General features: G+C 44.0%; 1 protein-coding gene across 6 annotated transcripts in view; it reads right to left on the reverse strand.

Moving 5' to 3' along the window:
- The window catches only part of DENND1B (DENN domain containing 1B), a 246,050-nt gene that overhangs the window by 59,204 nt on the left and 160,443 nt on the right, over positions 1-26,403 (reverse strand). For all 6 annotated transcript variants that reach the window (XM_077278453.1, XM_077278450.1, XM_077278455.1 and 3 more), the window contains one exon: positions 23,911-24,012. In XM_077278453.1, the coding sequence (XP_077134568.1) occupies positions 23,911-24,012 (102 nt within the window). The remainder of the gene's footprint in view (positions 1-23,910; positions 24,013-26,403) is intronic.

Genomic DNA, 26,403 nt, shown 5'->3' on the forward strand with positions numbered 1-26,403 from the left:
CATTATTAAGCAGGCCACAGTTTTCAAGTAACATGGGAAAGAAAAAGGATCTCTCTGCTGCCGAAAAGCATCAAATAGTGCAATGCCTTGGTCAAAGGATGAAAACATTAGATATTTCTTGAAAATGTAAGCGTGATCATCTTACTGTTAAAAGATTTGTGGCTGAATCTGAGCACAGTCGTGTTCATGCTGATAAAGGTATAATGAAGAAGGTTTCTGCCAGGCAAGTTCATCGGATAAAGAGAGCAGCTGCTAAAAAGCCATTACAAAGCAGCAAACAGATATTTGAAGCCGCTGATGCCTCTGGAGTCCCTCGAACCTCAAGGTGTAGGATCCTTCAAAGGCTTGCTTTGGTTCATAAACCTACTATTCAGCCACCCGTAAACAGTGTTCACAAGCAGAAACGGTTGCAGTGGGCCCAGACATAAATGATGACTAATTTTCAAACAGTCTAGTTTACTGATGAGTGTCGAGCAACCCTGGATGGTCCAGATGGATGGAGTAGTGGATGATTGGTGGATGGCCACCATGTCCCAACAAGGCTGCGACATCAGCAAGGAGGTGGAGGAGTCATATTTTGGGCCGGAATCATGGAGAAACAGCTGGTAGGGCCCTTTAAAGTTCCTGAAGATGTGAAAATGATCTCTGAAAAGTATATAGAGTTTCTGACAACTTTCTTCCATGGTATAAAAAGCAGAAACGTGCCTTGAGGAGCAAAATCATCTTCATGCATGACAATGCACCATCTCATGCTGCAAAAATACCTATGAGTCATTGGCTGCTATGGGCATAAAAGGAGATAAACTCATGGTGTGGCCACCATCTTCCCCTGTCCTCAACCCTATAGAGAACCTTTGGAGTATCATCAAGCAAAAGATCTATGAGGGTGGGAGGCAGTTCACATCAAAACAGCAGCTCTGGGAGGCTATTCTGACTTCATGCAAAGAAGTACAAGCAGAAACTCTCCAAAAACTCACAAGTTCAATGGATGGAAGAATTGTGAAGGTGATATCAAAGAAGGGTCCTATGTTAACATATAACTTGGCCTGTTAGGGTGTTTTGGAGTTAAATAGCTTTTTTGTTCAGTGAATGTGACCTCTTAATGCTGCAAATTCCACAAATGAGCATTTTCAGTTCTTTAAAACATATCAAATTGTTAGAAATTCTACTGTGCCTAATAATTTGGAACAGCACATTTTGAGGTTTTATTCATTTTGGAGATAATACTGTTATCATTGGGAGGTTTCTTCAATAAAATTCGATGTATACTCTAATCTAAAGGGTGATGTCTTTTATTAGACTGACTGTCATTTGGACCGACCATTTAGGAAAATCTGAGAAAAATATCATTTGCATAATAATTTGGAACATAGTGTGTGTATATATATATATATATATATATATATATATATATATATATATATATATATATATATATATATATTTGCTCTCAAAAGTTTACATACCCTGGCAGAATTTTTGCTTTCTTGGCCTTTTTTCAGAGAATATGAATGATGACACCAGAACTTTTTCTCCACTCATGGTTAGTGGTTGGGTGAAGCCATTTATTGTCAAACTACTGTGTTTTTCTCTTTTTAAATCATTATGACAACCCAAAACATCCTAATTACCCTTATCAAAAGTTTACATACCCCATTTCTTAATACCGTGTATTGCCCCTCTAACATCAATGACAGCTTGAAATCTTTTGTGGTAGTTGTGGATGAGATTGTTTATTTTCTCAGATGGTAAAGCTGCCCACTCTTCTTGGCAAAAAGCCTCCAGTTCCTGTAAATTCCTGGGATGTCTAGCATGAACTGGGCGCTTGAGATCTCCACAGAGTGGCCCAATGATATTGAGGTCAGAAGACTAAGATGGCCACTCCAGAACCTTCACTGTTGTTTTGATCACTTTTGCATTTTGTCATTGCTCTTACCCCTAAAGGTACAGTAGCATGAGGCAGAAGTTGCTCAGGTAGTGCAGCTCATTCAGGATTACACATTAATGCGAGCTGTGGCAAGAAGAGTAGCTGTGTCTGTCATCAGTGTCCAGACCATGGAGCAGATACCAGGAGACAGGCCAGTACACCTGGAGACATGGAGGGGGTTGTAGGAAGGCAACAACCCAGCAGCAGAACTGCTACCTCAGCCTTAGTGCAAGGAGGAACAGGAGGAATAGTGCCAGAGGACTGCAAAATTACCTCCAGTAGGCCACTAACATACATGTGTCTGCTCACATCAGGAAACAGACTCCATCAGGATGGAATGAGGGCCCAACATACACAAGTGGGTGTTGTGTTTGCAGCTCAACACCGCACAGGGCGATCGGCATTTGCCAGAGAACACCAAGATTGGCAGATTAGATATTGGCGCCCTGTGCGAATGGATGCCTTCAACATCCTCCAGCATGACCATTTTGGCAGTGGGTCAGTAATGATGTGGGGTGGCATTTCTTTGGAGGGCCGCACAGCCCTCCATGTGCTAACCAGAGGTAGCCTGACTGCCATTAGGTACCGGGATGAGATTCTCAGACCCACTGTGTGACCATATGCAGGTGCAGTAGGCCCTGGAATCCTTCTGATGCATGACAGCGAAGTGTGTTAGCAGTTCCTGCATGATGAAGGCATTGATGCTATCGGCTGGCCTGCCCGTTCCCCAGACCTCAATCCAATAGAGCACATCTGGGACATCATATCTCATTACATCCACTAAAGCATTGTTGCACCACAGATTGTCCAGTAGTTGACTGATGCTTTAACCCAGGTCTGTGAGGAGATCCCTCAGGAGAACATCCACCACCTCATCAGAACCATGTCCAGGCACTGTAGGGAGGTCATACAGGCACGCAAAGGCCACACACACTACTGAGCATCATTTCCTTGTCTTGAGGCATTTCTACGGAAGTTAGTTAAGCCTGTAATCTGATTTTCCACTTTGATTTCGAGTATCAAAATCCAGACCTTCATGGGATATTAATTTTGATTTACATTGAAGATTTTTATGTTTTATTGTTCTCAACGCATTCCACTATGTAATGATTAAAGATTTGCAACTGGAATATTTCATTCAGTGATATCTAGGATGTGGGATTTTAGTGTTCCCTTTATTTTTATGAGCAGTGTATATTCTTACTGGAATAATTGATCAATAATGAATCCATCATTTTATCAATTCCTGATTTCATGTATTTTTTTCATTGGCTCTATTCTTGCATTTGCACACTTTTTTCTATTGCTTTTATGCGTGCTCCTTTTTTAAACTGTATTTTATTCAGTATGTGTGATTTTTGCTATTTTTTTTATATTAGTCATTGTGGCCAGAATTTTACCACTTAAAGGGAACCTGTCACCCCGTTTTTTCAAGATGAGATAAAAATAGCGTTAAATAGGGGCAGAGCTGTGCTTTACATTAGTGTATTTTTTGTGCCTTTATTCCCCACCTATGCTGCCGAAATACCTTGGCAAAGTCGCCGTTTTGGGCTGTCACTCACGCTGGTCTGGTCATATGGGCGTGGTGACATCGCTGTTTCTCCCCCAGATCTTGCTCATCTTTCCGTTGGTGGCGTAGTGGTGGGGGCATGCCCAACAGGCGAATCCACTGCGCAGCTGAAGGAAAAGAGCGCGATCTGTGCTATTCAGCGGTTTATCGGTGGGCGCCACCATCTTCCTGAGGCCGCGCGTGCGCAGATGGTAGTGCTCGGCTTCCCGGGGCTTCAGGAAAATGGCCGCGGGATGCCACGCGTGCGCAGATGGAGATCGCGGCGGCCATTTTCCTGAAGCCGAGTTCGCATAATTTGTTTTCTGGCACTGTTTTCCACATAAAAGCTTAAAATAATGGTTCAAATTAATAAATCAGTGCTGGAAGTCCGATTTAAAAGGGCATTCCCATCTCAAAGATAGTATCTATTTCCTCATGTGCAGCCTGTGGAAGGTCCTGCAATGCCTGCACATTAGGTAAGTGACATAATCAGAAAAACTATACTACATTTCTAATTGGAGGTATTTGCTAATACTATTATTACACGTACTACATATTGGGATAGGATCTTGGAGATGGGAATACCCTTTAAATATGTTATTTACTAACCAAGGGTACAATCTCACTAACATCACAGCTTCCATCTATAACACAAAAAGACAATGGGCCAGATTTGTAATATATCAGAACCAAACGGCCATCAACATATTACACTAGTTCATGATATAGTCTGGCAAAATGATGGTGCATTTTCTAAAAGTGTCTAATAAGTTGCAAAAAGTGTACAATAGAATTGTATAACTCAATACCTTACACATAGTTAAAAGATACATATGGGGTGTGAGTACAGATAAAAAACACAGCACAAACCACACAACAGCTGCAAACTGTAGCTACTTACACATAGTTCTATCTAGTCCATCAAATTAAAATTGTATATGGTAAATCAGCTAATTATATTTAATGACAGATAAGATTACACTGAGCAGCTGAATCACATACAGTTTAACTGGATGTGACAAAGGCTTTACCAGGAGTTTATGACAAAGCTTTTGGGAAGGTGAAACATACAGTAATGTGTCTGTACTCTCTGTGTTTACTTTCTCCATCATGTGGAAAGGAAGATGCGATGATTTGGATCTGTACTGCTGCACAGGTTATGTATGTAGTGACACACATGTGGGTATCGTCGGCCTCAGCACTTGTCACTTATCCATCCCTGCGGAATATGTTGGCGCTATATACAGTCATGGCCAAAAGTATTCACACCCCTGCAATTCTGTCAGATAATACTCAGTTTCTTCCTGAAAATGATTGCAAACACAAATTCTTTGTTATTATTATCTTCATTTAATTTGTCTTAAATGAAAAAACACAAAAATAATTGTCCTAAAGCCAAATTGGATATAATTCCACACCAAACATAAAAAAGGGGGTGGACAAAAGTATTGGCACTGTTCGAAAAATCATGTGATGCTTCTCTAATTTGTGTAATTAACAGCACCTGTAACTTACCTGTGGCACCTAACAGGTGTTGGCAATAACTAAATCACACTTGCAGCCAGTTGACATGGATTAAAGTTGACTCAACCTCTGTCCTGTGTCCTTGTGTGTACCACATTGAGCATAGAGAAAAGAAAGAAGACCAAAGAACTGTCTGAGGACTTGAGAAACCAAATTGTGAGGAAGCATGAGCAATCTCAAGGCTACAAGTCCATCTCCAAAGACCTGAATGTTCCTGTGTCTACCGTGCGCAGTGTCATCAAGAAGTTTAAAGCCCATGGCACTGTGGCTAACCTCCCTAGATGTGGACGGAAAAGAAAAATTGATTTCAACGCAAGATTGTGCGGATGTTGGATAAAGAACCTCGACTAACATCCAAACAAGTTCAAGCTGCCCTGCAGTCCGAGGGTACAACAGTGTCAACCCGTACTATCCGTCAGCGTCTGAATGAAAATGGACTGTATGGTAGGAGACCCAGGAAGACCCCACTTCTTACCCCGAGACATAAAAAAGCCAGGCTGGAGTTTGCCAAAACTTAACTGAAAAAGCCTAAAACGTTTTGGAAGAATGTTCTCTGGTCAGAAGAGACAAAGTAGAGCTTTTTGGGCAAAGGCATCAACATAGAGTTTACAGGAGAAAAAAAGAGGCATTCAAAGAAAAGAACACGGTCCCTACAGTCAAACATGGCGGAGGTTCCCTGATGTTTTGGGGTTGCTTTGCTACCTCTGGCACTGGACTGCTTGACCGTGTGCATGGCATTATGAAGTCTGAAGACTACCAACAAATTTTGCAGCATAATGTAGGGCCCAGTGTGAGAAAGCTGCATCTCCTTCAGAGGTCATGGGTCTTCCAGCAGGACAATGACCCAAAACAAACTTCAAAAAGCACTAGAAAATGGTTTGAGAGAAAGCACTAGAGACTTCTAAGGTGGCCAGCAATGAGTCCAGACCTGAATCCCATGGAACACCTGTGGAGAGATCTAAAAATGGCAGTTTGGAGAAGGCACCCTTCAAATATCAGGGACCTGGAGCAGTTTGCCAAAGAAGAATGGTCTAAAATTCCAGCAGAGCATTGTAAGAAACTCATTGATGGTTACCGGAAGCGGTTGGTCGCAGTTATTTTGGATAAAGGTTGTGCAACCAAGTATTAGGCTGAGGGTGCCAATACTTTTGTCTGGCCCATTTTTGGAGTTTTGTGTGAAATGATCAATGTTTTGCTTTTGCTTCATTCTCTTTTGTGTTTTTTCATTTAAGACAAATTAAATGAAGATAATAATATCAAAGAATTTGTGTTTGCAATCATTTTCAGGAAGAAACTGAGTATTATCTGACAGAATTGCAGGGGTGTCAATACTTTTGGCCATGACTGTAAATAAAGATTGTTATTATTATTATCCATGATGTATCTTAGGATATTGTAGGATGACCTAGAGAATTGTAGTTGATTAAGCCGCTCAGTGTTATCGACATTTCTGCTCTAGAATTGTCTTGGCATGTAGCAGTAAATATAATTAGAAATGTATATAGTAAATTACTTATATTGATTGACTAAATGTAACTATGGTGTATGTTGAGTGGATAGTGTTTGGGGTGTTCCTCCCTGTTTTTGTTGTTGTGTTCCCATTAATTACTTAAAGGGGTTGTCCAACCCAGCTTAATAATTCAAGACCCCGTATAAAATAAAACCAATGTATGCTCACCTCCTGCATCAGCACCGCTGTTCCCGGACAGAGAGGTGACTTGTTGCATCACGGGCAGGCTGTGGTCAATCAGCAGCCGCTCTCTGGCTGCATCTCACCAATATTCAGCTCATTAGCTGAAGCCAGCGCATGACACAGGTCATGTCACTCTCCATGAACAGCGGCGCTGTCATCACTGGGATGGTGTTGCTGCGGGAGATAAGTATTGATTGTTTTTATTTTAATAGGGTCCTGAAATTAATAAACTGGGGTTGTCCAGTAGTGGACAAACCCTTTAACTATACGATGTATATTTTTTATACTGTATAATAAAATATATTTTTTTTTTTTAAATTAGAACGGCATGAACGGCATTGGTTCCTATACTGGGTCTCTGAGGGATAGAATTCAGAAGATTTTTATTAAATATGGTAAAAATGTCTAAGCTGGGAAATACCCTTTAAATTTTGATGCCTAAATCTCATGTAAATAGAACCCAAGACCTAGGTATCTGTAAGGGATCCAGGAGTAACAATTACTATATTATAAACAGATACAAAACATCGAGACAGAAGCAGATGTGATAAAACTGCAAAATAAAGCCTCTTATTTCCCCCAGCCAGCAAGCCACATAGGTACATGCCCCACAGGTCTTCTCAGCCTCCACTAGGGCCCAGCACATGACTCTTGTAGCCATTTACAAGCCTCATTGGCCATGGGCTATATGCCAGGCTTTGCCACTAAGTGATGGAAGCCACTGATTAGCTGCAGTGGTCACATGTCAGTCACTTGTCAACAAACATTGGGAGGGTCGTTACAGCTTCTGCATTATATCGCCGGGGAAGAAGAAGAGGCAAAGTATAGTTAATTTTGCTATGTTGTCACATCTGCTGATGTTTCTATTTATTTTTTAAAGTTGAAAAATCCCTTTAAGGCTTCTTTCACACTAGCGTCGGTATGGGTCCGTCGCTAAGCGTCAGCGCGACGTACCGAGGCACGTTGTGAAAATTTGGCACAAGGTCGGCAGCGGATGCAGTTTTTCAACGCATCCGCTGCCCATTGTAAAGTCCCGGGGGGGGCGGAGTTCTGGCCGTGCATGCGCGGTAGGAAATGGCGGACCCGACGTAAGAAAAAAGGTTCCCTTGAATGTTTTTTTGTGCTGACGGTCCGCCAAAACACGATGCATCCAGTGCACGATGGACGCGACGTATGGCAATACAAGTCTATGGGGAAAAAAACGCATCCCGCGGGCACATTTGCAAGATGTGTTTTTTCCCAAAACGACGCATTGTGACGAACGTCACATGACGCAAGTGTGAAAGTAGCCTTAGGCGTCTTTAAATATTTCTAGAATCACACAGACCCCATTTAAATATACAATAAGTCACCTTAATTCGAGAATGTCTATTTATGAAGTTTGAATTAAACACATACAATGCACACACTCTCTGTTTACGGCCAGCGTGGGTCCTGATGGCTGATATCGCACACACACCGACACATTGTATACTGCGTGTATCGCACACACACTGACACATTGTACACTGCGTGTATCGCACACACACTGACACATTGTATACTGCGTGTATCGCACACACACCGACACATTGTATACTGCGTGTATCGCACACACACTGACACATTGTACACTGCGTGTATCGCACACACACTGACACATTGTACACTGCGTGTATCGCACACACACTGACACATTGTATACTGCGTGTATCGCACACACACCGAAACATTGTATACTGCGTGTATCGCACACACACTGACACATTATATAGTGCGTGTATCGCACACACACCGACACATTGTATAGTGCGTGTATCACACACACACTGACACATTGTACACTGCGTGTATCGCACACACACCGACACATTATATAGTGCGTGTATCGCACACACTGTCACATTGTACACTGCGTGTATCGCACACACACCGACACATTGTACACTGCGTGTATCGCACACACACTAACACATTATATAGTGCGTGTATCGCACACACACTGACACATTGTACACTGCGTGTATCGCACACATACTGACACATTGTACACTGCATGTATCGCACACACACTGACACATTGTATACTGCGTGTATCACGCACACACACTGACACATTGTATACTGCGTGTATGGCACACACACCGACACATTGTACACTGCGTGTATCGCACACACACCGATACATTGTACACTGCGCGTATCGCACACACACCGACACATTATATAGTGCGTGTATCGCACACACACTGACACATTGTACACTGCGTGTATCGCACACACACTGACACATTATATAGTGCGTGTATCGCACACACACTGACACATTATATAGTGCGTGTATCGCACACACACTGACACATTGTACACTGCGTGTATCGCACACACACTGACACATTGTACACTGCGTGTATCGCACACACACTGACACATTGTACACTGCGTGTATCGCACACACACTGACACATTGTATACTGCGTGTATCGCACACACACTGACACATTGTACACTGCGTGTATCGCACACACACTGACACATTGTACACTGCGTGTATCGCACACACACCGACACATTATATAGTGCGTGTATCGCACACACACTGACACATTGTACACTGCGTGTATCGCACACAAACTGACACATTGTACACTGCGTGTATCGCACACACACACTGACACATTATATAGTGCGTGTATCGCACACACACTGACACATTGTACACTGCGTGTATCGCACACACACTGACACATTGTATACTGCGTGTATCGCACACACACTGACACATTGTACACTGCGTGTATCGCACACACACTGACACATTGTACACTGCGTGTATCGCACACACACCGACACATTATATAGTGCGTGTATCGCACACACACTGACACATTGTACACTGCGTGTATCGCACACAAACTGACACATTGTACACTGCGTGTATCGCACACACACTGACACATTATATAGTGCGTGTATCGCACACACACTGACACATTGTACACTGCGTGTATCGCACACACACTGACACATTGTATACTGCGTGTATCGCACACACACTGACACATTGTACACTGCGTGTATCGCACACACACTGACACATTGTACACTGCGTGTATCGCACACACACTGACACATTGTACACTGCGTGTATCGCACACACACTGACACATTGTACACTGCGTGTATCGCACACACACTGACAGATTGTACACTGCGTGTATCGCACACACACTGACACATTGTACACTGCGTGTATCGCACACACACCGACACATTGTATACTGCGTGTATCGCACACACACCGACACATTGTACACTGCGTGTATCGCACACACACCGACACATTGTACACTGCGTGTATCGCACACACACTGACACATTGTACACTGCGTGTATCGCACACACACTGACAGATTGTACACTGCGTGTATCGCACACACACTGACACATTGTACACTGCGTGTATCGCACACACACCGACACATTGTACACTGCGTGTATCGCACACACACTGACACATTGTACACTGTGTGTATCGCACACACACTGACACATTATATAGTGCGTGTATCGCACACACACTGACACATTGTACACTGCGTGTATCGCACACACACTGACACATTATATAGTGCGTGTATCGCACACACACTGACACATTGTACGCTGCGTGTATCGCACACACACTGACACATTATATAGTGCGTGTATCGCACACACACTGACACATTGTACACTGCGTGTATCGCACACACACTGACACATTGTATACTGCGTGTATCGCACACACACCGACACATTGTACACTGCGTGTATCGCACACACACAGACACATTGTACACTGCGTGTATCGCACACACACCGACACATTGTACACTGTGTGTATCGCACACACACTGACACATTGTACACTGCGTGTATCACACACACACGGACACACTGTACACTGCGTGTATCACACACACTGACACATTGTACACTGCGTGTATCGCACACACTGACACATTGTACACTGCGTGCATCGCACACACACCGACGCATTGTACACTGCGTGTATCGCACACACACCGACACATTGTACACTGCGTGTATCACACACACACTGACACATTGTACACTGCGTGTATCACACACACACGGACACATTGTACACTGCGTGTATCACACACACACTGACACATTGTACACTGCGTGTATCACACACACACGGACACACTGTACACTGCGTGTATCACACACACACTGACACATTGTACACTGCGTGTATCACACACACACGGACACATTGTACACTGCGTGTATCACACACACACTGACACATTGTACACTGCGTGTATCACACACACACGGACACACTGTACACTGCGTGTGTCCCTTCATCTGCCACGCAGACATTCTTCATCCTCACATGGGGCGGAATCCAAGCTACTATCCAGTGAGGGAGGAAGAAGCGTCCAGGGACAAGAACTGAGAAGAGCCTGTGTGGTTTTACAGTAATACAATACTATTTGTAGAAATATACGGACACTGTGTTTTCTGGTGACAGGTGTAATTACACTGGGAGCGATTCTGTATTCTCTCATCCCGCTGCATTCTGATCTCTTGTTAGCGCCATAGATGAGCCAGTATTTCCCTACTGTAGCCATGATCTAACAAATCTGAGGTGAAAAATCACAGGGGCAAACAAAACTGATGTGCGAATAAAAAAAACAAGCCTGCTTGTTTGGAATAAATGATCGTTCTCCGTATTTTAGCAATTAATAATTGCATTTACACTTTTGGAATAATGCTATTTATAGTAAGGGTACTAATCTACTGTACATAGTAAAGGAACTTTACCCCAGACAACAGTTCTCAATTCCAATCAGTGCGGAAATAAACACAGTGCAGGTATGAGAGACAGTTATGTCACCGTACAGGTATGAGACACAGTGATGTCACCGTACAGATATGAGACACAGCGATGTCACCGTACAGGTATAAGACACAGCGATGTCACCGTACAGGAATAAGACACAGTGATGTCACCGTACAGGTATGAGACACAGTGATGTCACCGTACAGGTATAAGACACAGCGATGTCACCGTACAGGTATGAGACACAGCGATGTCACCGTACAGGTATGAGACACAGTGATGTCACCGTACAGATATGAGACACAGCGATGTCACCGTACAGGTATAAGACACAGCGATGTCACCGTACAGGTATAAAACACAGTGATGTCACCGTACAGGTATAAGACACAGCGATGTCACCGTACAGGTATAAGACAGTGATGTCACCGTACAGGTATGAGACACAGTGATGTCACCGTACAGGTATGAGACACAGCGATGTCACCGTACAGGTATAAGACAGTGATGTCACCGTACAGGTATGAGACACAGCGATGTCACCGTACAGATATGAGACACAGTGATGTCACCGTACAGGTATAAGACAGTGATGTCACCGTACAGGTATGAGACACAGTGATGTCACCGTACAGGTATAAGACACAGCGATGTCACCGTACAGGTATGAGACACAGTTATGTCACCGTACAGGTATAAGACACAGTGATGTCACCGTACAGGAATAAGACACAGCGATGTCACCGTACAGGTATGAGACACAGCGATGTCACCGAACAGGTATAAGACACAGTGATGTCACCGTACAGGTATAAGACACAGCGATGTCACCGTACAGGTATAAGACACAGTGATGTCACCGTACAGGTATGAGACACAGTTATGTCACCGTACAGGAATAAGACACAGCGATGTCACCGTACAGGTATAAGACACAGCGATGTCACCATACAGGTATAAGACACAGTGATGTCACCGTACAGGTATGAGACACAGTTATGTCACCGTACAGGAATAAGACACAACGATGTGACCGTACAGGTATAAGACACAGCGATGTCACCGTACAGGTATAAGACACAGCGATGTCACCGTACAGGTATGAGACACAGTTATGTCACCGTACCGGAATAAGACACAGCGATGTCACCGTACAGGTATAAGACACAGCGATGTCACCGTACAGGTATAAGACACAGCGATGTCACCGTACAGGTATAAGACACAGCGATGTCACCGTACAGGTATAAGACACAGCGATGTCACCGTACAGGTATAAGACACAGCGATGTCACCGTACAGGTATGAGACACAGCGATGTCACCGTACAGGTATAAGACACAGCGATGTCACCGTACAGGTATAAGACACAGCGATGTCACCGTACAGATATGAGACACAGCGATGTCACCGTACAGGTATAAGACACAGTGATGTCACCGTACAGGTATAAGACACAGCGATGTCACCGTACAGGTATAAGACACAGTGATGTCACCGTACAGGTATGAGACACAGCGATGTCACCGTACAGGTATGAGACACAGTTATGTCACCGTACAGGAATAAGACACAGTGATGTCACCGTACAGGTATAAGACACAGTGATGTCACCGTACAGGTATGAGACACAGCGATGTCACCGTACAGGTATGAGACACAGTTATGTCACCGTACAGGAATAAGACAGTGATGTCACCGTACAGGAATAAGACAGTGATGTCACCGTACAGGTATAAGACACAGCGATGTCACCGTACAGGTATAAGACACAGTGATGTCACCGTACAGGTATGAGACACAGCGATGTCACCGTACAGGTATGAGACACAGTTATGTCACCGTACAGGAATAAGACACAGTGATGTCACCGTACAGGTATGAGACACAGTGATGTCACCGTACAGGTATAAGACACAGCGATGTCACCGTACAGGTATAAGACACAGCGATGTCACCGTACAGGTATGAGACACAGCGATGTCACCGTACAGGTATGAGACACAGCGATGTCACCGTACAGGTATGAGACACAGCGATGTCACCGTACAGGTATAAGACACAGTGATGTCACCGTACAGGTATAAGACACAGTGATGTCACCGTACAGGTATAAGACACAGCGATGTCACCGTACAGGTATAAGACACAGTGATGTCACCGTACAGGTATAAGACACAGTGATGTCACCGTACAGGTATAAGACACAGTGATGTCACCGTACAGGTATGAGACACAGTGATGTCACCGTACAGATATGAGACACAGTGATGTCACCGTACAGGTATGAGACACAGCGATGTCACCGTACAGGTATAAGACACAGCGATGTCACCGTACAGGTATAAGACACATATTAACAAGGAGAAATGAGAGTTCTTTTGGGTATGATAGAATAAAAGACAAAATTTTATTGAAAATTCACATTAATATAAATAACAATAATATATGAAAAGGAGACCCAGTACAGTGATACATGTGCAGAACTGGATAACAGGGCAACCAGAACCCAACTAACAGCTTAAAGCCCCCTAATGCCTACCGCCTATTCAAATGTAAAGTGCACGTGCAACAATATGAGGGCACAGGTGGGCTGGCATGGCCCAGAGTAGAACCATATATAAACAATTACCCAGACAAGGAAATGGCAATGTGGAAGGTAAGATAATATCAGGTATGGCCAGCCAGCACTTACCACGGGCAGAAGCTGAAGGGATTCTGGGGCCGGGTGTAAAGAAAGCCCCCCGACGCGCGTTTCGCGTCCACAACAGACCGCTTTCTCAAGGGAGGTAGGGAAATCAATGCAGGAGGACCTTTTAAGGTCAGAAGGTGTGATCACATGTGTCCTCGGGGCCAATCCCGAGTGGTCAAAAGCGGCGCATGCGCGCCGCAAGCCACAGGTCCTGGAAGTGCAGAGGGAGCGTCATGCATAACTGCGCACGCGCGGGGAGGAAAAACAGCCCCAGGCATGCGAGGAAGGCATAGAGACGCGCCGCTGCACCACAGGGGTCCCCGGCCACGGAGCGCATGCGCACAACCACTTACGGTCGAACACGGGGTACATGCAGCTTAAGGATGAACAGAGACGAGGTAAAAAAAGTGTGGGAGGGGGGAAGGGGGAAAGAGGGAGAAAGTACACGAGTGTATTTGCCTAAAGAAGGACTATCGGCATATATGCGGTATAATGGAGGTCAACACATCGTATCCATCAGGAGTCGTAGATCACATAACAATAAATCGACCCCATAGGGATTCTTTCTCCATCAATATCCGCATACAATTCTCCCAAAGAAAGTTCTTCCAGCCCATTGGGATGATAGCCAAGCTGATCCGGATTAATGTCCCTGTCACCTTGTCACGTCCATTTCAGATGGTAAGAGGGATAGCCTCACTAATAGGTCCTACTGCAAGGATATGAATAAACCAAAATTACACAACATATCAAAAACATATAAAAGGTTAAAACCAATTAAAACAGAACACCCTAGACGATAGTCCATAGGATTTTGCCAGCTGCTGCACCGTCCCGTCCCACAAAAAGAAAACATCATCTATATATCTATGCCAGCACAGCACATGGGAGGAATTTATGGGGACGCTGAATCGAAATTCTTTGAACATCTTTTTGACCTACAGTTATGATCTTAAGAGGGTTAATTTTTTGGATGTTGTCTTCGAAGTGGATACTGACAGATCCATGCAGACGGATGTATACCGGAAGCCAACATCTGTAAATTCTCTGATCCATGCGTCCTCAGCTCACATTTCTTCCACGATACGGGCCGTCCCGGTCGGACAGTTCCTCCGGAGGAGGCGGATCTGTTCATCGGATGCAAAATTTGAAATACAGGCCTCCGACCTTAAATCTAGGTTTGCTGCACGGGGCTATTCAAACCGGTTCATCAAGCAAGGGTATCGGAGAGCACGGGCAACTCCACGTGACAGCCTTCTTAGAGGTACCAGAGCTCGACCGTCTACCATCAATAGTGGACCAATTCGGTTCATATCAACATTCAACCATGAGTGGGAGGACATGCGGCAGATCCTATCTAAACATTGATCTATTTTGAGCGTGGAGCCCTCCCTGGGAGAATTTTTGGGTGACTCTCCTCAGATGACTGCACGAAGGTCCAAAAATTTAAAGGATCTTCTTGTCAGCAGTCATTATGTGCCCACTTTAAAACACCCATTCTCTTCCAAAGGTCCTACGTTAGGATGTATCCCATGCGGTCGCTGTCTTGCCTGCTCAAATGTCCTGCGCTGCTCCACCTTTCACTCCTCCGATGGTCTAAAAGCTTTTGATATAAGACATCGGATCTCCTGTAGCAGTACAAACGTGATTTATTATGCTACATGTGGGTGCCACAAAATTTATGTGGGACTCACATCAAGGGAACTTAGAGTCAGAGTACGGGAGCATGTGCGGGACATTTGCGCGGCCAAGACAGCGACCGACGTTACCCTCCTCAAAACCATCCCCCGTCACTTTTTTCAGTATCATAACTGCGAGCCATCTTCATTTAAGGTGAGGGGGATAGATTTAATTCATCTCGGTATTAGAGGAGGGAACTATAAAAAAGCGCTAGCGCAGGTCGAGGCAAAGTGGATCACATTATTGGATACGTTGACCCCTAAGGGTCTGAATGAATCTTTGTCCTTCTCCTCTTTTCTGGGACCATGATTGTCCCCAGGTTCTTGTGCTTCTGTCAAAATCCTATGGACTATCGTCTAGGGTGTTCTGTTTTAATTGGTTTTAACCTTTTATATGTTTTTGATATGTTGTGTAATTTTGGTTTATTCATATCCTTGCAGTAGGACCTATTAGTGAGGCTATCCCTCTTACCATCTGAAATGGACGTGACAAGGTGACAGGGACATTAATCCGGATCAGCTTGGCTATCATCCCAATGGGCTGGAAGAACTTTCTTTGGGAGAATTGTATGCGGATATTGATGGAGAAAGAATCCCTATGGGGTCGATTTATTGTTATGTGATCTACGACTCCTGATGGATACGATGTGTTGACCTCCATTATACCGCATATATGCCGATAGTCCTTCTTTAGGCAAATACACTCGTGTACTTTCTCCCTCTTTCCCCCTTCCCCCCCTCCCACACTTTTTTTACCTCGTCTCTGTTCATCCTTAAGCTGCCTGTACCCCGTGTTCGACCGTAAGTGGTTGTGCGCATGCGCTCCGTGGCCGGGGACCCCTGTGGTGCAGCGGCGCGTCTCTATGCCTTCCTCGCATGCCTGGGGCTGTTTTTCCTCCCCGCGCGTGCGCAGTTATGCATGACGCTCCCTCTGCACTTCCAGGACCTGTGGCTTGCGGCGCGCATGCGCCGCTTTTGACCACTCGGGAATGGCCCCGAGGACACATGTGATCACACCTTCTGACCTTAAAAGGTCCTCCTGCATTGATTTCCCTACCTCCCTTGAGAAAGCGGTCTGTTGTGGACGCGAAACGCGCGTCGGGGGGCTTTCTTTACACCCGGCCCCGGAATCCCTTCAGCTTCTGCCCGTGGTAAGTGCTGGCTGGCCATACCTGATATTATCTTACCTTCCACATTGCCATTTCCTTGTCTGGGTAATTGTTTATATATGGTTCTACTCTGGGCCATGCCAGCCCACCTGTGCCTCATATTGTTGCACGTGCACTTTACATTTGAATAGGCGGTAGGCATTAGGGGGCTTTAAGCTGTTAGTTGGGTTCTGGTTGCCCTGTTATCCAGTTCTGCACATGTATCACTGTACTGGGTCTCCTTTTCATATATTATTGTTATTTATATTAATGTGAATTTTCAATAAAATGTTGTCTTTTATTCTATCATACCCAAAAGAACTCTCATTTCTCCTTGTTAATATGTTGCTCTGAGTGGGTATCTTTCCTCCCTGTATGAGCTAACGTTAGCCTATCAGGTGGATGCAAGCATGCCAAAGAGGTTTTTGTGGTTACTAATATTTCCTGTGTTTTTCACAGTTATCCTCTATGTCGATATGGACTTCCGTGCCCGTGACCAGACGTGGCGCGCATTAATTAACGACACTGTGCAGGACGATATACAGGGGTGTTCTGTGGGAAATGACAGAAGTACACAAGATGCTATTAACAAATTTAAGGACTTGATCAGGAAAAGGACACGTATCTGGTGGAATCATGCATTCCTAGAACAATATATACAAAAAGACCTGATACCTTGTGGTCTTCGAGTACAAGTCTTCCCATCTTTCCCTGTAGAAGATGAATTATTTAAAAATAAATGGGAGGCTCTGACTAACACATGTTCCAGAGGTTTCTTGGAACTACTTAAAAATCTGAATCAGGACTCCCTGACCTCATTAGAGGGTGAGATTGATGAGTTACAGGCTGTCCTTCGGAGAGACATGACGTCTGATGCCCTCAAAAAACTCAATGAGGAAATGGATTCCCTCTGCCAGAAATGGGCGAGTGAAATCCAAACTACTAAAAGTAAAAAATTTCAGAGAGATGTGGAGGACAAGAGGCTTTTACGGGTCTATCGATGGCAGAATAGCAGCGATCGGTCAAGGCCTCGTTTTAGAAATTCAATGTACTCGAGGTCACGATCTACATCCGCCAGATCTAATTTTTCTGGAGAGGATGAAGCGACGTCTAGGAATGCCAAACAAAGTGGAGCCCCAGGTGGCACAGTGAATAATAAAAGAACAACTAGACAGACGGCTAAATCTAAAACTAATGCAGCCGCTTCATCTGACTCCCAGGGGGGGCTCCAGGTAGTTAACTTATCCTCTTATCAACTTACAGATGCTCAATTACAGCTTTTATCTAAAGGATTTTCGTTTTCTCCTACTAACTCATTTCATTATTTTACAGCGATAAAGGATCTGCACTTGTTCTCCCGGAAACTATTGTTGAAAAAATTACATCAGAAAAAGAATTTTGGTGAACATATGAATGAGGCCGAGAGAGAGACTCTCCAGAACTTGGAGGACCTTCTGGATGAGCAGGTTGGTTTACATGCCAATAGATTTCCCACTACGTCCTTGCCCAGATCTACCAAGTTCCCCCCCTTGTCTTTGAGTCCGGCGATTGAGGTCTTCACCAAGTGCGTTGGTGAGGACTTCAAAAAACTCTCAACAAGGAGACGCCATGATAATTTGACTCATAAGGAACGGTTAGCTCTATCTCAATTACAATCTTTACCAGATATTGTCTTTAAACCAGCTGACAAGGGGGGGAACATCGTGATCTGGCCACAGGACAAATATGAACGCGAGGCCCTCAGACAGCTGAGAAACTCAGATACATACTCCAGATTATCCTACAACCCTCTGGCTACTTTCTCTCTGGACCTACAAGGTATTCTGGTTCGTGCTCTGGATAAAGATATTATTACCAAACAGGTACTAGAGGGTCTTACGGTAAAATTTCCTAAGATTCCAACATTTTACCTGCTACCCAAGATCCACAAGAATGCCCTCGACCCCCCTGGACGTCCTATTGTGTCTGGTATTGGGGGTCTTTGTAATCCGATTTGCCAATTTATTGATTTCTACCTCAAACCCCTAGTTGAAACACTACCGTCATATGTATGTGACACAACGGACGCCCTGGCGAGGGTCGACGGCATTCTTGTGGATCATAACACCTTAATGGTAACGGCAGATGTGGAAAGCCTGTATACTTGTATTGACCATCAACATGGCATCGATGCGATCCGCCTCTTTCTGGAGGCCTCCGACCGTGACGGCCCTTTATGTGATTTTATCCTGGAGCTGCTGCACTATATCCTTACCCACAACTTTTTCGTCTATAAGGACCATTTTTATCTACAGAGACGCGGCACAGCCATGGGCGCGGCCTGTGCGCCCTCGTATGCCAATCTCTTCTTGGGCGCCTGGGAGAGATCCATTTTTGGCGACGAGGGCCTGCGGGCCGCCTCCCATGTGCTGTGCTGGCATAGATATATAGATGATGTTTTCTTTTTGTGGGACGGGACGGTGCAGCAGCTGGAGGAATTTATGGGGACGCTGAATCAAAATTCTTTGAACATCTTTTTGACCTACAGTTATGATCTTAAGAGGGTTAATTTTTTGGATGTTGTCTTCGAAGTGGATACTGACAGATCCATACAGACGGATGTATACCGGAAGCCAACATCTGTAAATTCTCTGATCCATGCGTCCTCAGCTCACATTTCTTCCACGATACGGGCCGTCCCGGTCGGACAGTTCCTCCGGATGAGGCGGATCTGTTCATCGGATGCAAAATTTGAAATACAGGCCTCCGACCTTAAATCTAGGTTTGCTGCACGGGGCTATTCAAACCGGTGCATCAAGCAAGGGTATTGGAGAGCACGGGCAACTCCACGTGACAGCCTTCTTAGAGGTACCAGAGCTCGACCGTCTACCATCAATAGTGGACCAATTCGGTTCATATCAACATTCAACCATGAGTGGGAGGACATGCGGCAGATCCTATCTAAACATTGGTCTATTTTGAGCGTGGAGCCCTCCCTGGGAGAATTTTTGGGTGACTCCTCGGATGACTGCACGAAGGTCCAAAAATTTAAAGGATCTTCTTGTCAGCAGTCATTATGTGCCCACTTTAAAACACCCATTCTCTTCCAAAGGTCCTACGTTAGGATGTATCCCATGCGGTCGCTGTCTTGCCTGCTCAAATGTCCTGCGCTGCTCCACCTTTCACTCCTCCGATGGTCTAAAAACTTTTGATATAAGACATCGGATCTCCTGTAGCAGTACAAACGTGATTTATTATGCTACATGTGGGTGCCACAAAATTTATGTGGGACTCACATCAAGGGAACTTAGAGTCAGAGTACGGGAGCATGTGCGGGACATTTGCGCGGCCAAGACAGCGACCGACGTTACCCTCCTCAAAACCATCCCCCGTCACTTTTTTCAGTATCATAACTGCGAGCCATCTTCATTTAAGGTGAGGGGGATAGATTTAATTCATCTCGGTATTAGAGGAGGGAACTATAAAAAAGCGCTAGCGCAGGTCGAGGCAAAGTGGATCACATTATTGGATACGTTGACCCCTAAGGGTCTGAATGAATCTTTGTCCTTCTCCTCTTTTCTGGGACCATGATTGTCCCCAGGTTCTTGTGCTTCTGTCAAAATCCTATGGACTATCGTCTAGGGTGTTCTGTTTTAATTGGTTTTAACCTTTTATATGTTTTTGATATGTTGTGTAATTTTGGTTTATTCATATCCTTGCAGTAGGACCTATTAGTGAGGCTATCCCTCTTACCATCTGAAATGGACGTGACAAGGTGACAGGGACATTAATACGGATCAGCTTGGCTATCATCCCAATGGGCTGGAAGAACTTTCTTTGGGAGAATTGTATGCGGATATTGATGGAGAAAGAATCCCTATGGGGTCGATTTATTGTTATGTGATCTACGACTCCCGATGGATACGATGTGTTGACCTCCATTATACCGCATATATGCCGATAGTCCTTCTTTAGGCAAATACACTCGTGTACTTTCTCCCTCTTTCCCCCTTCCCCCCCTCCCACACTTTTTTTACCTCGTCTCTGTTCATCCTTAAGCTGCCTGTACCCCGTGTTCGACCGTAAGTGGTTGTGCGCATGCGCTCCGTGGCCGGGGACCCCTGTGGTGCAGCGGCACGTCTCTATGCCTTCCTCGCATGCCTGGGGCTGTTTTTCCTCCCCGCGCGTGCGCAGTTATGCATGACGCTCCCTCTGCACTTCCAGGACCTGTGGCTTGCGGCGCGCATGCGCCGCTTTTGACCACTCGGGATTGGCCCCGAGGACACATGTGATCACACCTTCTGACCTTAAAAGGTCCTCCTGCATTGATTTCCCTACCTCCCTTGAGAAAGCGGTCTGTTGTGGACGCGAAACGCGCGTCGGGGGGCTTTCTTTACACCCGGCCCCAGAATCCCTTCAGCTTCTGCCCGTGGTAAGTGCTGGCTGGCCATACCTGATATTATCTTACCTTCCACATTGCCATTTCCTTGTCTGGGTAATTGTTTATATATGGTTCTACTCTGGGCCATGCCAGCCCACCTGTGCCTCATATTGTTGCACGTGCACTTTACATTTGAATAGGCGGTAGGCATTAGGGGGCTTTAAGCTGTTAGTTGGGTTCTGGTTGCCCTGTTATCCAGTTCTGCACATGTATCACTGTACTGGGTCTCCTTTTCATATATTATTGTTATTTATATTAATGTGAATTTTCAATAAAATTTTGTCTTTTATTCTATCATACCCAAAAGAACTCTCATTTCTCCTTGTTAATATGTTGCCCTGAGTGGGTATCTTTCCTCCCTGTATGAGCTAACGTTAGCCTATCAGGTGGATGCAAGCATGCCAAAGAGGTTTTTGTGGTTATTAGGTATAAGACACAGCGATGTCACCGTACAGATATGAGACACAGTGATGTCACCGCACAAGTATAAGACACAGCGATGTCACCGTACAGGTATGAGACACAGCAATGTCACCGTACAGTAATAAAATACAGTAATAGCACCATATAGGTATAAAACAAAGTGAAGTCACAGATAAATTATAATAAACAAAGTGAAGCGATACCATAGATATAATAAATACAGTGAACAAACTGTGATATTCATATTACAGGTATTATTAATATAGTGATGTCACCGTACAGATATGAGACAGTGATGTAACAATACAGATAGGGTAAATATGGGTAACACACAGATACACATGATACAGGTATTATAAGTAAAGTGAAATCACATTTACAGGATTAAAAAACTGATATCGGCATGAAGATAAAAATACACAGATACAAATAATAAGAATTGGATCATCATGAATAATGCACACAGTGATGTCACAGTACAGTTTCTACTCGGCCTCTACCAGCTTTAATATGTTTTTTTCGTGTCTCACAATTGGGCACAGTACATGCCATTTTTTTCCTAAAACCCTCCATTGAGACGGCCGGGGAAAATGTAGCTACAGAGCCCAGCGCTGAGATCCATCCCAAACACATAGGATGAGAGTCAGAATAAACATATCTGTCTGTACTGTCTCTAATGGGGGCTGTACTCCTTCATCTGCACAATATTCTTCATTTTTACAGCCATAAGCCCACTGGAGGGGATCAGAAAGCTTCCAGTGCAGTGGAATATAAGACTGCACAGCACAAATCAGATGTCGGTGTCTATGTAGCAGCTTCTTACGCTGCTTCTCTCGGAGGGCAGTGTGCATGGGGAGGAGCGCAGAGTTGTGTGAGACATTCAGGTCCGTCAACCAATTTACCTCCACTACTTTGTACATACCAACATTTTTAAAAAGTACCTTCATTTATGTTTTATTTGTCCCCTGAACCCAGTAAAACATTAAAAATGAGTACAAAAGGAGTCAGGATGATAAACCAAATGTTGGTTCAACCAAAGGAAGGCCTGGGCAGCATGTTCTCTCCTGTCAAAGCTGCCTCCCTTGTTGTGCCTCACTAATGCCTCATAGTTTCAGAAGCAATGATCTAAACAGCAGAAATGCAGGAGTAGTAAACCAAAGGGATGTGGAGCAACTGACAGCCGCGTGAAAACTCCCTGTGGTTACTATTAAAGCTGGTTAAACTACAGAAATCGACATTAAAGGGTTTGTACCAGGAGAACAAGCTTAATCATAGGATAGAGGACAACTTGATGGCTGGCGATCCATATGTTGGGATCCCAACCAATCCTGAGAACGGAGTTCTGCAGTTCCCCATCTAAATAAAGCAGCAGTCGAGCATGTGTGTACTACCGTCTCCACATCACTAGCGGTCCCATAGACAATGAGTGGAGTGGTGGTGAGCATGCGGAACCGTCATGGCATTTAGATGGTGCACTGCTGAGCCTTGTTCTGGGGGTCAGTAGGGAGAGTCATCGATGTGACCACCAGCGATCAGCAAGTTATCACATCCTTTAGGCAGGAGATAATTTATCTTGGTACAAAACATGGAATATACAAGCAATGACCCCACAAAGGCCAAATTTAGGTGGGCTTTGCATAAATTGTTGCCCAACATTGTCCAAAATTGGGACAACTGGAAAGTATTCACGATACAATAGTTGAAAAGAAACTGTGAAAATAGGAATCCTGACATAAATTAAAAGGATAATTTCAGGAAACCAAAGATGATCAGGCAACAATGGAAATCCTCACATTTATTTATGCAATTAATTAGGTTAAACCATGAAAAAAAATCCATTTCTATAACGAGCTGGGCTTACTTGTCAGTTATATTTCTGGTGTTAGAAAATAATAGTCACTAGTTGCTGCAATGTAGAAACCATCCTGTAACAGTGAATATGAGGCCTATAGAACACAGACAAACGTCATGACAGCAGAGTTTCCTTTCAACTACCTATTGGTTACGGAAACACTTACCACATCACTCGGCAGAGCTGTTAGGTCGTTAAAGGGAGTTTCCAATGAATTTGTGTCCACATTTAATACTACCACATCATCCAGAGATCTACTTCTCACCCTCTGAAAAAAGACGTTAAAAGTATAGGATGAAAAAAGGGTAATAAAGTATTAGGGTGAGACCACATGGTGCAGCTGCTGCGGGACTATAACCCCGCCCAGATTAGGCCATGCAGCCAGAAGCTCCAGTGGTCTCTCCCTTACAGCAATTTTTATTAAGATTTTCATAGATCAATATTTTTAATCAGAGGCTTTGCTATTGAAAAAGAAACCAGTCCCAGTATACTGTTCATTTTTTCCTACTTTCTAAAGCTAAATTTTGTAGCATATTTCTATGAGCACATATCCTAACTACAATGTAACAGATATTAAGGAGCTTATGTTTAATAAATCAGACAAGACCTCAGTATAGAGCCAACGTCAAACATGGTCTTGTAGGAAAAGGATTTTAGTTAGTAATCCTTGTACATTTGCATTAAGTATGTGGTCAACCATTTTCACTTCTGGGTAATATACAGCTGGTGGAAAGCTTCCATGCTGCATTTCCAATGCCAGCTAAAATGTATATCACTGGCAGAGGAGCCTAAAAATACAGCTCCTCTATATATAGGACATTATAAGTGGGAATGTACAAGAAAACAGCACTAAAGAATACAAACTAAAAAATGCTTTCTCATCATCTCATCCCATCCTTAATGGGGAGCTAAAAATCACTTCTGTATGTAAACAGGGGAAGTGTTGCCAACAATATGAAAATTATGTGCTTACCGGACCATTATATTAATCATCTGACTACTGAACTAGTGATTTACATGACGCGGGGATTTCCTGCACTGAATGAGACTGCTGCTCATTGAGTATTTGGGCACAGAGCTGTTGCAAAGACTAGAGCACAAGGATAAAAAAGGAACACACAGGTGAGAAGTTTTGGGCTATGTACGCACATTGAGTATTTGATTGCAGAAATTTCTGCAATTTTTCTGCATCTCAAGTAATTTGCTGGCGCAAAAACACAACAGAAAATACAAGCGGTTTTGATGCATTTTTGTACTGCAAAGACTACTTTTTGGCGCTAAATAAAGATATCTGAAAAAAGAAAAAAAAAATTGGTGGTATCATTACCTTGTTCAACCCTTTCATTTTCATGCTTACCGGTATTTGCCCCATCCCAGGCAAAAAATACCAGCACTCTGCTGCCCCAGAAATGGCACTTTATATCTGAAGCGCCAATTGTGGCACTTAGCCCAGGCTCTTCCCGATGCCCTGGTGCAGTCGCATCGGGGTAATGGGATTAGGCGTCGCTGACACTCAGTCCTAGATTTACTAATGAAGAGGTGTCAGCCAGACATCCTCATTACTAAACCTGTAAGTAAAGAGTTAAATAAACACACCGAAAAAACCCACTTTATTTGAAATAAAACAGACACATTCTTTAAACATGTAAATTAACCCAAAATACTCACCCCAGGTCCAAAGGTAATCCAGGGGTTAAAGCGATGTCTCGTGTTGTCACCAGCCTATGTAGGAGCGTTCGCAGAATGAGCCTACATAGGCTGTAACCAAACAAGGGTACGTGCCCACGATCAGGAAATAGCAGTGCTTTGGACGCAGCATAGTTCAATCACGCAGTTAAATCCACATGTGTGATTTACCGCATCCACTACATTCTACTGTGGAAATTTCTGTAGCGTTTCCGCAACAGAAATTGATATGCTGCGGCTTGTAAACCCGCACTGCGGTTGAGTTTACGCAGCGTCAAATAGAAGCACAGTGGACATGGCATTTCTATAAAGCCCATCCACTGTGAAGAAAGGAGCTGTTTGGATGCAGAGCAGGCGAGCTGCATCCAAACTGCTGCTATTCCAGATTGTGGGCACATACGCCCACTGGCAGAACTCAGAGCGCACCTTGATACTTGGTGGCAGTGACGAGCGTAAGGTTCACAAAGGGGTCCACTGTGGCAAGTCCAACTTTGGGTAAATACATCTACTGGTAACCCTGATTTTTGTACCATAGAAAATGTCATTTTTGTAAGCAATAACCTCCCTGGCCTGTCTGCGGACTTAAGGTTCGAATTGATGCTATTATAGCTTTATTTTTTGATATCCGTCCCTTATGAGCTGCAGTACAGGTTAGGGACACCTTCCAGCATCATCCTGTATTATTTCTACATTTTAAGCACTCGGCACTCTTTGGGACTAATCTGTATCTTATGTAGTACATGGTTTTCACAAGATGTCTGGTATGATACAGGACACCTATTGTTATTAACTGCTGTTCTATAAGATATTGCTTGCATTAGGTGTTTACCTATTTATTTATGCACCTTATATCTAATAATATCTCTATATATTGACTATTTATTTATGCACCTTATATCTAATAATATCTCTATATATTGACTATTTATTTATGCACCTTATATCTAATAATATCTCTATATATTGACTATTT

Source organism: Ranitomeya variabilis, chromosome 8 (assembly GCF_051348905.1).
Source record: "Ranitomeya variabilis isolate aRanVar5 chromosome 8, aRanVar5.hap1, whole genome shotgun sequence".
Lineage (NCBI taxonomy): Eukaryota > Metazoa > Chordata > Amphibia > Anura > Dendrobatidae > Ranitomeya > Ranitomeya variabilis.